Here is a 16,599-nt window from a genome sequence, read left to right as displayed (position 1 = left end):
AAATCTTGCCGACATTTGTGGAGGTAATTAAGTAATCAATTAAATATAATCAAATTGTAAAATTAAAATAGATTTAAGGGAAAGTTAATTAAGAGAGATTTGAGAGGAAGTTACGTAAGAAGATGCGGCACATAAATAAGGTATGAAATAATAGAATATCAATCAATAATGATACATAATTATGGTATATTTATTTTTGTGCAAATTATTAAGCAAATAAGAGTGATAAATGTCTGGAATGTTATCTCTCTGCTATTAACCAATTCTCCAAACATCCTACTGCCTTTGCTTTTTATTGCTTAAAATTTTTAGTGTTATAACATGATGTTATTATAATCGTAGTTCCTTGATTATATGTTCTTTTGCATAATTATGATATAAAATGACTTTCTTAATCTTTTTCCTTTTCATTCTTTTAACATCAGGTTTGATAGAGAGGAGACCATGCATGTTGATGAGACGTTTTCTCAAGGACATCAGTCATTCAAAATAAGAGCTAATGGAGGTTGGCCGTTGAATTCACAATGAATATTTGAAACAAGAAAATTATTTGTCGGAAATGGTTTGAATTATTCAAAGTGTTTAAAGTTGGTAAGTTTGGTGAATGCTTTATTTGGATACAAATATTTTTATAAAAGGTAAGTTAATAAGTTAAAGTTTTCATCGTTGTTAGGTTGTAAATTTTCAGTAAAATAGCACCACACGAGGTCAATATACAAAAGTGCTAACAAAATGCAAGGATTGCTAATGGAATAGAGATTATTATTATTTTAGAGAGTATGGGAGTGGATATTAAGAAATACAAGATGGATCTTGCTTAAGTTTATTAGGATTTGTTTGTGTTTTTAAGAATTTAAACTTTTCTGAAACAATTTTTCATCTCTTCTCTAATTTCAGTTACCTTTTGGATTCTGTTTTTGGCTTGGATGTGAAAGTTACAAGTGGTGTACCTAGGAAGGTAATATATTTGCTAGTAAGAAAAGATACTTTTATTTTTCTATAGAAATTGGTCCCCACTTACGTTAAGTAATAAACAAATTGGTTCAGAGTATGATGTGGTTTGTTTTGTTTTGCAAGATAGATTTATTTATATTTGAGAATCGTCATGACAAGGAAGTATTATACATTGTAAATATAGAGAATTACTTGAACACTGAATTCGCTACCTCATAAACATTCATTGTTTGTTTTACCAACAATAAGACGAAAGCATGTTGTAGTTTAGACGGTGTTCATTGTATGGCGTGAACAGTTCCCCATATAGATGAGGACTTCGATGAAAGCCATTCTTTGCAAGCTAAGGTTGTCAATTCAGTGTTCAAGTTAGTATATACACTACATGGAAATTAATATGTTAGTTAGAAGTTTGTTAAACCAATATGATACAGGTAAAATCACATTTGATAGAGTAATTAATATTGTTTAATTTTTGCCGCGCATTGCGCGTGTACTAAAACTAGTAGTCTCTAATTACATCCATTCGTTTTGTTACTTTTCTTAGAAAGAGGGGGGAGAGGAGGGGACTAGGTTGGGAGCAGCAACGGAGCAAAAACCAAAGGTAACACGGTTCATGCATGTGTGATAAAAATAACGTAAAGAGTTTTGATGGCCTAATTTGTGCGTCTAAGAACCCACCTCCACTACTTCGTTTCTGCACACCACGAAACGTCATATTTCACCCAAAAAAATATTATATGCATGATGAACATACCTCTAACCAAAAAGACTATTAATTTTTCCATTTTGATCTGTATAAACCTAGATCCAAATCTGACTGTGACCTAGCAAAACACACACCCTCTTTGGCAAATTGACATTGGAGAGTCAAAGCGGACAACTCTCATAGAGCTTGCATCTCCAGGTTAGTTTGTCCGACCCCATTGGTAGAGGATGGTCCAGATTCTTGGTTGTCGCCAGCAGCATTCATCTCCTGAACGGGTGGAGGGTTAACTATTGTCATTTGCATGGAAACATTATCTGCCAGACGGCTCTTCATCTCCCGGTGCTCCTGGCACAAGGCGCACCAGTGCAGGCAGCAATGCACCACACAGGGATCACAGGGCGAATTCTGCAACATTAAGAAATTAGCAGATAACACAAGGATCTAACAAAAAAGCATGCTACTCTGCTCATTTGCAATACAAATGGTGGATCTGAAGTCTGTCTCATAACCAACCAATGAACTTAGGACAGAAGTGATGATAGATCAGAGTGCAATGATATACTCAAAAAGATGTCTTTTCTCGTCAGCATGCCACGAGAAATGACAGTTTGGTTGAGAGTTGAGACGGCATAAGACCAAAGCCAATAAAAAACTTTTTTCGTCCATAGCCGACGAAAAGTTATTGACACTAAATTTGGCTAGAACAGAATCACATATTCCTTGTTTTCTTTTGGGGGTAAATAGTAACTGTCAATCGAATTAAACAAGGCCATGATACAGAAATTCAAGCCAATTACGCACAATTTTGTGTATCAGACAGAAAAGAGAAAAGATTGACTACCTTGAGATGATACTTCTTCTGCAGTGATTGCCGAACCAGACCAGTGTATATACCACACATCCACCAACTAAATAATAAACCTTCACAAATGAGGAATGACGTCCTTGGATCAATGCCATGAAATGCTGCTGTTGCAGCTGCAACCGCCATGCCACCCTCAATAAAAATGGCATGACAAATGCAAGGAGTAGACCAAGGAGTATCATCTTCTCTTAGCCTCTCAACATTATGCCCAAACAAGACACATGGACAGAAAAGTCCTCTCCAGCCTATATAGGTAATTAACAATTAGTGTTAGAAGAAGCAAGTGTGGCACATAAACTGACAAAAAATGCATACCTCATACAAGATTCAAGAATGTGATGCAAATATTTATTCAGAGATGCTAAGGAATGCCAGAAATCAAGCCCAGTAAAATAGTAAACGACCGCAGCACTAGCTTAACAGAAAACCCATTTTTTGCAGATTAAAAAGGTATCCAAGCACTAGTTGAAGATTAATGTCACTTTGCTACAAAGAGTATGCTCATCCAGCTTGTATAGTTTCAAATATATTTCAGATGAATTAATCAAGAGATAAATAATTAGCAGCTTTAGCCCTAGATGAACGTGTACATAATAACCAAAACCAGATTGGTCAATAAGATCAAGGTCACATACCATACTCGTGTAAAACTGCTATCCACTAATAAGACAGACAAACTAACCGCTATCTCTTGGTCAGCCATAATTGGATCTGAAAATTTAAGTCTCAGAAAAACCACCTTTGTCCTTTTATTTTTTTTTGTTTTTTTTGATGAAGTAAGTGGTTGTATTGAAAAGCATCAAGTAGATGCAAGAAAGTTACGGAGAAAAAAGTAGGTGATAACTCCAGAACACAAAAAAAAAAAAAAAAAAAAGTAAGATCTGGGAGTTAAAACCTACAGCAAAAATCAAGGCTGTTAAGCCATTGAGAGGAACTAATGAAATCTAAAAGGAAATTGCATCATTTACAGGGGAAAGATTGCTCCAACTAAAAAGATACAGTAAGCTTTTAGATCTCAGGGAGCAGTTAGGAGTTGAAATCCCTTCATGACACCTGCTGTTTCTTTCCATCCAAATACACCAAAATATACAGGCTGGTACCATTTGCCAGATTTTCTCGATGGATCTATCCACTTTCCATAGGCTCCAACTAGCAACTGCTTCTTTTAGGGTGAGACCTTTGTCCTTTTATTTTCCGATAAGGGTGTAATCTGAGTCAGTTTTCGCGCACCTTGATTATTCCACCTGCTGCCTCCCACCAAAACAGGTACCAATAACTCTGCCCACCAAGGCTTAGGCAAATGAGAAGAAATCACCTAGAATTTTTTGTCTATGCTAGGATTTGAACCCTGGTCTCCAAAGTTTGCACCTACCACTCGATTGACCACTAGAACACTCCCTTGGGTGATTAAAAAACCATTGTTTTGGTTTAACAATATAAAAACGTAATCGAACTACAGGTGATGAATCAAGACAAAGAAAACTAGTTGTTTTAGATATTATTAACCATGAGTCTCTTTCTGTAGCAGACAAGCAATGACTGTTGCTTACAAAAAGAAATAACTCCAACTTAAGAAAATGCACTATAGAATACTTATAATCGAATAGATGCAAATATATATTGCAGATAAATTGGGTTAAATTGGAAGAATACAAAGATTAACACTTCCAATGTTACATGACGTAGTGGTAGTAAATTGGGTTAAATTGGAAGAATACAAAGATTAACACTTCCAATGTTACATGACGTAGTGGTAGTTTCAGATACCATTCACCATCTGTCCCGTAGCCATTTCAAGCCTCAGGAATAGTGCAACAAGTAGCTAGTAAACAGCACCGGAAAAGACCACCAATTGTTTATAGTGAAATGATAAATAAAAAAGAAGAACTTACAACTCTCTTTGTCCTCTACACATCCAAAAATTCCAGTTGTCCAAGGCTCGTCTGCAGGAGGCTCAAAACTCTCAGGCAAAGGTTGTCCACACTCATGGCACTTCCGACCAGTTAACTGTCCAATGAAGTGGATGACACATGACATTTGCAATAGAAAGTAAGATATAGGAGGACCAAACAACAGTACAAGTAACACCAATTATTTGATGGAGAAGTTTGTAAAAGGAGCAATATAGTCAGCCAATATTTCACAAAAATCAGCTAACCCAGCCAATTTGTAGAATGTTTCCTTAAGCAGAATAGCTGTCTATAGCTTAGCAACAAGTATCTTCCAGTGCATGATGCATATTCCATAATATAGTTTGATACAAGTTTCCAATATATGCATCTTATGACCACACATATCCACTATTCAATTTCAATTTACTCCCAGGATGGCAGTTCCATTTTAGAAGGGGTTTAAAAGATTGGATATTGGATGAAATAACTCAACTATTTAATTGTTTGCAGTGCACCTTTCCTGATGTTAACAAGATGTAGTCTCAGGTATGGTTAGCAGGGGTGAAGCCACATAGGGACGAGGGGGTTCATCCCTTCGGCGAAAAATAACACTGTTTATACATGGTTAAAATTAGTTTTTATGTACATATAGTAGATGTTGAACCCCCTTTGGCTTCTTTGTGTGTTTACTTTTTTATATTTTGAACCCCCTTAGTGAAATTCCTGGCTCCGCCACTGATGGTTAGCCAGCAAAAGCGGATGCTATTCAGTAAACACCTACTACTTTCTGCTGCAAATTAATCAAGGAACTAGGAGATTAACTGGCCTTGGAAGATACTATGGAAAACAAAGGCAGTGCCCAAAGCAGATTGCTATAGATTGCTAGCAGCAACAGAGGCTTCTCTAAGCCAAGCAGCATTACAGAGAAGAGGTTACTTGCTCTGCAGTAGGTGTTCTTTCTGTGGAGATTCAACGGAGACCAGCAATCATCTCCTTCTTCTTGCAAATTCACTTGGCAGATTTGGTCTTTCTTCTTGCATATTTTTGGAGTTTTTTGGGTGATGCCCCAAGATGTGAGAAGTCTACTATCTTACTTGCAGGGAAAAATGATACCTTATGGTTGGAAAGGAATAATAAATATTATGAGGGAATGGCAATATTCTTCTTTTGTGAACTATCGACATAATACGCTGGACAACACAGCCTGTCTATTGGATTTCTCGGAAGCTATGATGCTGTAACTATAAAGATAACCCTGATACTCCCATTTGTACTTTTGTAGTACCTCCTTAGTACTATCTATTAAAAAATACCTTACTTTATTAAAAAAAAATTTATTTAGGGATCCAATAGCAACTACATCAAAATCTATAGCAAAAGACGCAAAAGACCGACAAGGTCCTCGGAACTTGAAGTGAAAAGTGAGAAGTGAAGCGCACAATTCACAATAAGTACAAACCATATATTAATTTAGTACTATAATGATCGGACTGCAATTAAAATAACTAATTTTATTATCTAATATACAACAACGCTGATATTAGCCCAACTCCTAGATACAAGGACCGAGTGTTTCTGTTGAGATCACTTTGCGTGTTATTATTTGAAACATATACTTCTATGAAGTGCCTGGCTTCACCTATGAAGAGATAACTCCTTATTTTGCATCACTTCCTCGAGTAAATGGTTTCATCCATGAAGCAATAACTCTGCACTTTAAGCAATGAAATGATGGCTCTTTTACAACACTATACTCTGGTAAGAACTCCGTTTTGATAAACTGAGCTAAATTGAGAAGGAAATAAGTTATGCCACGGCAATATGTTTTTGATGTTGTAGTACTATAAGACAGCTTTGTTGGGTTAAAATTTGGTAATCTGAAATATTAGGGGTAACATGCAACAATTATAATGAAATTGCGATCTGCAGCTTGGAAACCTGGAAACTATTACAGGAGCTTCCAGCTGGTAGCTATCAGCAAATATTCTGCCAAAGCTTTCTTGGAATGTTATGTAAAACTAGAGAACTACAACATGGAAATCGAAAACCAGAAGAGAAAGCAGCCAAGACTCACTAACAAGAAATAAGAAATTAACCAAGATGGAAGAGATTTGGAGCAACTTTACGACTTAAATTTGAATTCTGCTGCACTACTTAAACCTTCTTCAATCTCTTTGCACCATCTTTCAATTTACATTAGCTACTGCATCAGTTTGGATAGTTAAACAAACACAGATATTTTCTGACACTTACCACAGAAGCTCAAAGGCCAAGCTTGACTGATTGATTTCTGACATAGTAATATTTATGATTTATGCACCTCTAGCCCAGTTATTCTTATATTTAGGCAAAGGGCCCAAATAGCAAAGTCATATGAGGATGCTAAATATAAGAAAAATAACACCGAAGAAAGATTGCAAGAGGCCTTTTCTCACCGCCAACTAAATTTCCTTCTGTAACAATTATCAACAAGTTAAACCATACTTATGGCCTGTGTTAACACATTCAAAGGCAACATGTGTGATCACTGCTTACAACGTTATATTGCATTTATCCCAATGTACTGTAGCTTCAGCTTAGCTGGAACCTAAATGTTTATTAGGCGACGATCTATCACAATCTGACTGTGTGAAATAAAACATAAGGTCCCTTTACTTATACCTTGTATAGGTGCATATGCATAAACTGACGAGCTGAGCATAAGATAAGACTCGAACTGAATTCCCAGCAGAAGGATTATACTGATGCACTGATTGATGGAATCACAATGTACTAAAGAAAGATGAGGTGGGAGAATCCAGATGCTTATTGATGCTAAAAATCATTTGCTCATGGAAGGCCTAGACACTTCGGCACCTTTAACCAAACAAATAAGCTTTCTCCCTACTACTTTTCATTGGAATAAGTTGAAATGAGAAAAGCCTCAATAATGGAGCAACATACGTACAAAATCCTGGTCTTGTTGACGCCAAAAACTCCAATCACAGTTGTAAGTCGGTTTAATCTTTCTAAGCCACAATTTGATATTTTAGAAAAATGACATTAACAACATCGGACGCTAGGAAAACCAATAATGTTTACTCTTAGGTCTTCCGTCTTACAATTGAATTTTTCTACATATCACAACTACAGAAGAAATGTAACTCAAATTGAGTTAATAGAGGTAACTCCATACTTTTGGTGCCTATAAATAGTTTGAAACCCTCAGCAAAGAAGTCCTTCACTATCTATAATGAGCCTAATGCCAAACATCACTCCCTTTCCATTTCTCTAAACTGCAGATCTGGTCAGATCAGATAAAATCTACGAGCAAAGTCGCAGTTAGGACACTAAGCGTGAGCCTATATGCTCCAACCTTGACCGGTTACTTGCGCCTATGCGTTGTAACAGGCTGTCTGGTGGATCAGTCGAGGTGTGATGTTCACCAAGGACTCAAATGCAACCACAGGATCATATTACCAAACCAATCACCAAACGTACTGAGTTTCCAGTCAGCAGCTATGAAAAAAGATACTCCCTCCGTCCCAATTTATATATGACACTCTTTCTTTTTCAGTCAGTCCCAAAAATTTCTTTTGACTTGTTTTAGACCACAAGATTCAAAAGTCAATCGTTTCTTTCTTAAACTTTGTGCCTAGTCAAACACCCTCATATAAATTGGAACGGAGGGAATATAACGAAATATTTCCGCACACTATGCCTGATCTAAAAAAAATAACCTTTTTTGCCACACCGGGGCATATATACTAGCTAAGTCAGAAATGTAGGACTAAAAAACACAACTCTACAATAGATTGATTGTAAAGTAATAGGCAACAGTATTTTGAAAAAATGAAAGAGATGATAGAGACCTGAGGGACATCAATAGGCTGATTAAGCTCGCCAGGTTTAATGTCTTCGCGAGGTGCTTGATCTTTTGTCAACTTCACATACCTGGACGGATTTCCTCCTTCCGCCATCTGATCCAAATTTCAAATTTTGGGTAACAAAGGTGAAGTCAAAAGAGAATTTGTCTTGTAAATTAGTACCTTCCCTTGTAACAGTCGTTGAGGGAGGGGTCAAAGCGTAACTGCTAAGTATTAACAAGGCTACGATTTAGTAGTAAACTAGTAATGGATTATTTTATTCTTAATTAAGGGGACTTTTCGTTTAATTGAGGGTGGTCATGCCTTAATACGGCAAGAACACCGACTCCTTTGCGTGTTTCTTCCTATTTTACCCAATTACTTACTGCCACGCCTTCTAACACTTTGACTCTGTGCCCCCTTCTGGATTTTTTTTTTTCCTTCTCTTTAAGCTCTAAAGACGTACAAGAACACAAGTTACCCAAATAGTACATTTCACTTCCAAACAATGCATGAATCTTCACATGTTATGCTTTCTAATTTAACCAACTCATATCCTTTACTTATATATATTAAAAATAAAAGTACACAATAAACTAAAGATATATAAATAGTAATAATAATTCTCTAAGAATCAACAATAAAAAAAAAAACTAAATATTGTCATATCACTTAATAAAACTTACATGTAACTCCTAACATAATAAGCATGGGAAGAGAGGATCCCACCCATTTTGTGCCACAATTTTTAATGGCCCCATGTGCAAATGGGAGCTTTGACCTAAATGACCGAAAAAGAAACGTTCAACCCAAATTAATGACACAAGTAGCCATCCAAATATATTCCTTGCTTTCGAGGTGTACACGTCAATCCGAAAACCTTTCCTTTTCTGAGGAAGAAAGGTAAATTTCTTATGTGTTATGGGTTGGGTAAAGTATGTTCTGGATGAATATCATGAAATATTTTTTGAGTTGTCTTTCCCGAAAATGTGGGGTTATGTGTAAGTGATGATTTTCTCCATTTTCTTCAAACTTCTGATTGAGATTATGCCTTTTTTCTGTGTGTTTCTCCATTGTAAGAAATGAATCAATGGCTTAATGTTGTAGTATTACATTGTTGGAAATGAATGCTCAAATTGACGTGGTAATACTTGTCATGATGATTTGGAGGCTATTGTACATTTAATGTAATTTGTACTAATTGTGGCTACAAATGGGAAAAATCAAGGGGTGTCTCGGGTTTAGCGGCTGTTCTCGGGTGAATTGGAGAAAATTTTGGATTGTTGGAAATGTTGTATGAATTGCTTAGAATGTCTTTAAATATTGTTGGTATGGGTTCGGGTTAGTATTTTGATGTGATGAGCCGTTGAATTGATGAAATTTAATGATGGATAAGAGAGTTATTAATGTTGTATTGCCTTTCGGATTGATTATGAATGTTGCTAGGTTGGTTGTTGTTGTTGTGGTTGATTGTACGAGTTAAATTCCTGTGGTGGCCTATGTAAGGCTGCCGCCCAAATTTCGTAGAATTTAGTGTTGGTTTGGAATTAAATACCTAAATGGCTATGGCTAATATTTGATATCCGTTGACGCATTTGCATCTTTTGGGAGCCCGAGGCATAGATCGTGATTAGCTTGGGTTTGGAGTAGCGTTCTGTCGAGGTATGTAAAGCTTACCTTCCTTCTTTTTGGCATGTCTTAGATGCCACTAAGTTATGCCATGAACTTCGGGGGGAAATTCCATTCTTAAAACAACGATATTGGCATTTGTTTGCATCCTTATGTAGACAAACGATGGTTTATATATTTCGTATGATTGATTTTCAAAAGTTGCATTGAAAGAGAGTTATGTTCCTAAACAAGTCCGAAACTACGAACGCCCGTAACTTTCGCGAGCTCTGATCGCTCTCATAATAGGTAATCATGAGACATAACATTACTCTCGGACTACGGGGTTGGCACCCGTCCGTGGGCCGTGGGTTTTTCTATGCTTAACCTTAGTGACCTTCGAAAAATTTAATACTAGTCTTAAGTCTTACTTGTTTAATGAGTTATTATTTTACGCATATGATTTTTATACGTAACTATGATTTATTCTATCGATCGGTTCCCGAGCGATGCCTGAAGAAAATCTAATTTAACTACCTGGGTCTATCTCATTTTTTAAGTCTTTAAAAATGTTTTTAAACTATATTTGGTTACTCACGACTTTATTAATACATTCTTGGTTTATTAAGTTTTTATCAAATATAGTACGAAACGTATGACTACCGATGCGTATTCTAAATTATGATTACCTGGTTCCCGAGCCTCTTTCTACACGTTATGGTGAGTATATTGAAGTTGTTTCGCATCCGGTATGGGCAAACTCCAATGAAGTGGGCAAACCAATGATGACGCAAAATTCCACATTGGTTTAGGAGGTAGTTGAATTAGTTTGGTTCTTGGCTAGTCAAATGACAAGAGTTAGTCATGTGAGTAAGTGCTTGGCTTTCACTAGTGACAATAGAGGTATTGTAACAAGACGTTTCGGTGGAGAGGATTAGTGTTCTCGGGAGCCGATATTTTGGGTATAATTATATGTTTATGTTTGCAAAAGTCTTGTAATCTAAGACATTGCTTAGTTAGTGTACAGTTGATGTATATTATGGGTAGTACAAGTCGTGGTTTTAATAGATGTATAAGTATGAGTTTTAGTGCTGTACGGTCGGGTCGTGACAATAGTAATAATAATTCTCTAAGAATCAACAACAAAAAAAAAACTAAATATTGTCATATCACTTAATAAAACTTACATGTAACTCCTAACATAATAAGCATGGGAAGAGGACGCGGGGCTGCCACAAATTTTAATGGCCCAATTTTGACCTAAATGACCCGGAAGAAACGTTCAACCCAAATTAATGACACAAGTAGCCCACCAATATATTCCTTGCTCTCAATTGTACACGTCAATCCAAAAACCTTTCCTTTTCCGAAATTTCCTTACCACCATCAGAATTCTTTTTTTGTTTTAAGTTTGATTTTCTCCATTTTCTTCAAACTTCTCTATGATTATGCCTTTTTTCTCAGTTTTTCTCCATGTAAGTTTGTCGATACTAATGGCTACAAAGGAAAATCAATGATTTTAAAATTTGATGAGTTATGAGTTTTGATGATTGATCATCTTTGAAGGGGCATTTGGAATGGGGTCCGACTTACAGAGCTGTTACCAGGACAGACGGACCATAGTTCTCTATCTAAGCTATTCAAATAAGGTTAATTAAGTTGAAACCCGATCAAGACACTCCGATTGTTAGAAGGACTACACTTTTTTAAGAAGGATTTTGTAAGTATTGGTTTATTAAGCTTTTTGTGTAGTTGTAACGTTGAGTCTAGAAAGGAGGTAGAGTGCGGTAATGGTAGTTGTAGTTTGGTTCTCCTGCCAGAGTTAGTCAAGTAAGTGAGGTTGTAAGGGGAGGGATTAGTAGGCTAATTCCTTGGTTGCAAAAGGCTTGTAATCTAAAAGACAGGGAATCCCCACCGGGTAGTCGTGGTTTTTAATCCAATGAGTAAGGAGTTTTCCACGCAAACATGTCTTGTTTAGATGGGATTGGGAGTTTCTATCAAAATTCAATCCTAAGTTTGTTTTATGTACGTAACAAAAGCCATCGTTAGTTACATTCAAATACTTCAAAAAAGGTTCCGGTAAAAAGGATTAGTTGATTCTCCTATCGAGAGAAGCGAGTAAAAATGAGATTAGTACAAAAGCCATCGATACTTCAAAAAGGCAAAGGTTCTAAAAGGAAGCGAAAAATGGGTAGCAAAGGTTTAAAAATTGCAAAGCTGATGATGAGGTTGATGTTGGTCCTTCAAAAAGAGAAAGAAATGCATTCATCCTAATGATAATGAGGATGGTTTTGACTTATCAAAAAGAGAAAGGTTCATGTTCGCCGGAAGAAAAAATGTCGTAGCTAGTTTGATTTGGAGGTATTTTCTCATTTGTTATATGTCTAGTCTCTGTATATTTAGTGTATATTAATTGTATACTTCTTTTTTTGGCATATTGTAGTTGTATGTATAGTGTATAGAAGTGTCAATACTTATATGTATAATATTTGTATACTTCGTGTATATGAAATGTAAAAGTATGTAGTGTAATTAGTAATGTGTAAAGTGTAACTTTGTGGATAAATGTAGCTTTTGAGATGTTTAATAATGCAACTATATTTAATTGATCTGCAACTTTGGGATTTCCATATTCCTCCACATGATCCTACTCCACTTGAATCAGTGTGCACACAAACTACCTCATTGTGGATAAATTGAAAGCTAAATTGGATAACCAACAACTTTAGATGTTTAGAGATACATAATCACCTACGCGAGGAGGGTGACTTGTGTGATTCCCTAATAATAATGATAAGAGCATGGAGGAGGATGATTATGTGTTGGAGGATCATGTATGTGATCATGTGGCGGGTGAGGGTAAAAATAGAGGGGAGGAGTTAGGCTGGTCTGCTTTCCCTGATATTGAGTTCTCTAAATTCACCCAACCATTCAGTGATAAAAATGATAAGACTATGGAGGAGGTTGATCATGTTGTGGAGGAGGGTAAAATAAGCTAAAAGGAGGGTAATGACTGGGCCGATTTCTCTAAAATCGCCAAAACTTTCAGTGATAAACTGCATGCTTTAGGAGTTGGTAAAAACAACGGGGATGAGTTAAACAGGTGTGCTTTTCCTGATACTGAGTTCTCCAAATTCACCCAAACCCATAGTGATAAAAGTGTTTCTGCAGGAGTGGAGAAAAATTGCCACGCTCTAAACCCCATCCTAGACGTAACAGGCATCTGATGCTATGAACAACACCGGAAGCACCTTATAAATCATTAAACATCAAGTCCCTTATAATAATCTTTCATTATTTAACTAAACAAGTTATAAATAACTAAATAAAAATCGTGTTCACAATTATGAAGTGAAACCAGCGGAAGTCTAATATAAATAAATAGTCGTAAACGTGGAAAACGCCTCAATAAGTCATATGAGACTTTCAACATCTATCCACAATCTGAAAACTATCTATGGAGCTTCTAAGATGAACGAACGAGTATCTAACTTCAGAACACAACCCGAAAATTAAAACAATAAAGCTACGTAAATGGGGGTGTCCCACGAACAAGGGTGTGGGTTCACCAACAAGTCTGGAAAGCAGCAAGTTCTCCTGCTCCGTACGCGTACCACAAACTTGCTATTTTTCATTACCTAGCATACCATAAAAAACAACAATGATATGCCTGAGTACTGGGTACTCAGTGAATGTCTCCGAGACAATAATTAATAGCAAAATTTATGAATAATAAGTATAATTGAAACAGTAATGAGAAACAGTTCAGAACACATGATAACATCTCACGAATATCTAGTATAAGCTCATGATAAAGAAGTAATCACCTTGAATGAGTAAGTCGTTCTCGTTACCTTATATTCTTTCAACGTAGTTCGAAATCTAGAAATAAAACAGTTCATCAAACTCAAAGAAACCATTAAGAGAGAAGTAAATCACTTTCAATCCATTATGCCATTTATCTAACTTAATTCTTCCATTTGTGAACTTAAGATCATCATCAAATCAATCACGATCAATTACAATCATGCCAATACAGGTCATATCAATAACACGAAGGGACAACCACTTAAGGTTTCCTAAAATAGCATAGAAGTACCACATCGAGGTTGGTTACCCTCGATGGCTATCCTTCCTCATGAATAGCTAGGCAAAACCACATCGGGGTTATGAACCCTCGATGACCACTCTTCCTCCCGAATGGCTAGGCAAAGACCACACCGGGGCTACGAACCGTCGATGGCCACTCTTCTTCCTGAATGCCTAGGCAAACCCCACGAGGATCCATAGTGACTACCCTTCCTCCCGAGTAGCTAGGACAAACATAACAATATAAACCATGGCATATCAATTGAATCACAATTCATGGCATGGAAGTCGAATCTCAAATCATGGCATAGAAGCCGAATCTCAAATCACAACATGATAGTCAAATTGTTCATTATGAATTATGGTCATCATCCTGTTAATAAGGTATATCAAGTCATTAACTGGTTTAGAAATCTAGTTCAAATCATTATTCAATTTCATTCAACGAAACCCGTTTATAGGGCAAACCACATGAAATATCCAAGCTTTCCGAAATCAAGTTTAAGATTAAAGCTTTATATTTCAATTCAATCATTCTTCAATAAGGAAAAAAAAAGTATACATACATACATACATACATAATACACACAAAGGTTTAATGCATGTCCCTCACGCACACAAACCTTGCCAAAGAATCACTTTAAACGTTTGAAAAAAGGTGTGTTCGAAAAATAGACATACCTCAATTTCTGCTATAACGCTATCAAACGGGTTTTCCAAGGTTCAAAAATCACTCTAACAATTGATTTAGATGAGAAAGATTAGGACTTCCATCTAATTCTACCCATCCCATCCTTATTGAAAAAACACTAGAGTTTTTTAGCCAACATTCATGTTCTTCCTTTCATATGATTTACCCATAAAATTTTAATCACTTGTAATAACCCACACTAGTCTCAATCCATTCAATAAACACCATTAGAGGTTAAAGATCTTACCTTTATTGAGATTCCCCAAAAAGTCTTCTTCAATTGTTCTTCCTTTGATTCTCAATAATCTATGGATTAGAATGATAATCTAGTGTTAATCCTTGTTATTTTGATGTGGTTTAATCATAGGATGGTTAGGAACTCACCTTTTAGGGTTTGGAGAAGTTCTAGGGTCTTTTCTTCTCAAAAAGTCGGCCAAAAATGAAGTGGAATGAATAATTTTTGAAAAATTCACGAGATGTGCTTTTATAGATGCTTCACCACCTGCGACACAACCTGATAAACACAGGTGTGATCTGCTGGATGCAGCACCATCGCAAGTTGTGCCAGAGAGGCACAACTTTGAGCTTTCAATTTGCGACACGACCTGCGAAATGTAGATCGATAAAATGGTCATAACTTCTTGCTCACATGTCCGTTTGATCTCCACAATATATCATTGGAAAGGTATTTCAAAGGGATACAACTTTCTTATTTAATTTTTCTCAAATTCCTAACGGATTTTCACGTAAACAGGTTGGAAGTCAGGCCCACCGAAAACTTAGTTGATTCTATTGAATCGTATGCACCCCATTATTCGTGTTGATCTTAAAACAACTATTTCCCCCCAAAATCATCTTGATGGGACTTCATATACCTAAAATGTTACACTACTTCTCATTTTAACACATTCACACCTAACCCGGATTTATGAAGTGTTACAAAAATGTGGTGGTTACAAATGTAGGTGATGATGTTGCAAGGGTGGATACAAATTTGGTCGATACAAATGTAGTTGATGATGTTGCAGGGGTGGATACAAATTTGGTAGATACAAATGTAGTTGATGATTTTGCAGCGGTGGAGAGAAATGTGGTGGATAAAAATATCGTTGATGTTATTGCAAAGATGGAGAAATATGTGGTGGAGGCTTCTGTAGGACTTCTACACTTGGTAAAGTTGTTGTTGTTTTGGATGACACACCTATAATACCTACCAGACCACGAAAACCAGCAGCGGCATGTGAATCGCCATACGTGACCAAATTTGATTATGGTTGTAGTAGCGTTCAAGCTTCTCCAAATAAGCGCATCTTCTCTATAAACTACAAAGCATCCCTTTCAAACAAGTATTGAGAGTCCTGTTGATTTCAACTTGATTAAAAAGTTCAACAATTTCGTCAACAGATCGTTATGAGTGAATGAGAAGTAAGTATTATGTTCCTATTTTTTTTTCTCCCTTTATTTCTTTCATTTCATTTGTTCTTTTTGTGTCGTAAATCATGCCATTTTATCATGATTTTTGCGAGCCTGTTTATTGAGAATATGCCAATAAGCTTTCAAAGGATTTTGACTTTGGAGTAGATTCAGTTCGAATAAGAAAATGGTTCTTCACACTTGCATATGCACGTGAAGCCTTAAATGATTCAGTGAGTCAGACCTTGACCTCTGATACCTAGTTAATTTCTTCCTTTTTATCTTGTTTAGCAAACTGTTAGAATGTATAATAAGTGTATACATTTTTTTCTTTTGTGTATATAGTGTATTTTTTTTTTAGTATACAATGTATCTTTTATGACCAATAATAATAATTCTCTAAGAATCAATAGCAAATTAAATGAGTGTGGTCATATCACATAAAACTTACAGGTAACTCCTAACATAAAAAGCATTAGTTGGTGATTTGAAAAAAAAAATGATTACTAACCTGTTATAAACTTATAATCAGT

At 36.1% G+C, this 16,599-nt stretch overlaps 1 protein-coding gene and 1 long non-coding RNA gene across 2 annotated transcripts; both read right to left on the bottom strand.

Moving 5' to 3' along the window:
- Positions 1 to 1,544: 1,544 nt before the first annotated feature.
- Positions 1,545 to 8,526, bottom strand: LOC132056690 (cell number regulator 6-like). The gene is made up of 4 exons (XM_059448993.1): positions 8,272 to 8,526; positions 4,421 to 4,535; positions 2,505 to 2,773; positions 1,545 to 2,068 (listed from the first exon to the last, which is right to left on the bottom strand). The coding sequence occupies exons 1-4, from the start codon at positions 8,377 to 8,379 to the stop codon at positions 1,841 to 1,843; spliced, it is 720 nt and encodes a 239-aa protein (XP_059304976.1). The 5' UTR covers positions 8,380 to 8,526; the 3' UTR covers positions 1,545 to 1,840.
- Positions 2,867 to 4,215, bottom strand: LOC132056691 (uncharacterized). Its single transcript, XR_009414892.1, has 2 exons — positions 3,706 to 4,215; positions 2,867 to 3,267 (listed from the first exon to the last, which is right to left on the bottom strand). It is a non-coding gene; the product is annotated as an uncharacterized LOC132056691 (long non-coding RNA).
- Positions 8,527 to 16,599: the final 8,073 nt, after the last annotated feature.

Source organism: Lycium ferocissimum, chromosome 5 (genome assembly GCF_029784015.1).
Source record: "Lycium ferocissimum isolate CSIRO_LF1 chromosome 5, AGI_CSIRO_Lferr_CH_V1, whole genome shotgun sequence".
Lineage (NCBI taxonomy): Eukaryota > Viridiplantae > Streptophyta > Magnoliopsida > Solanales > Solanaceae > Lycium > Lycium ferocissimum.
Note: the sequence above shows the minus strand (reverse complement) of the source record. Positions and strands in the feature narration are given on the sequence as shown.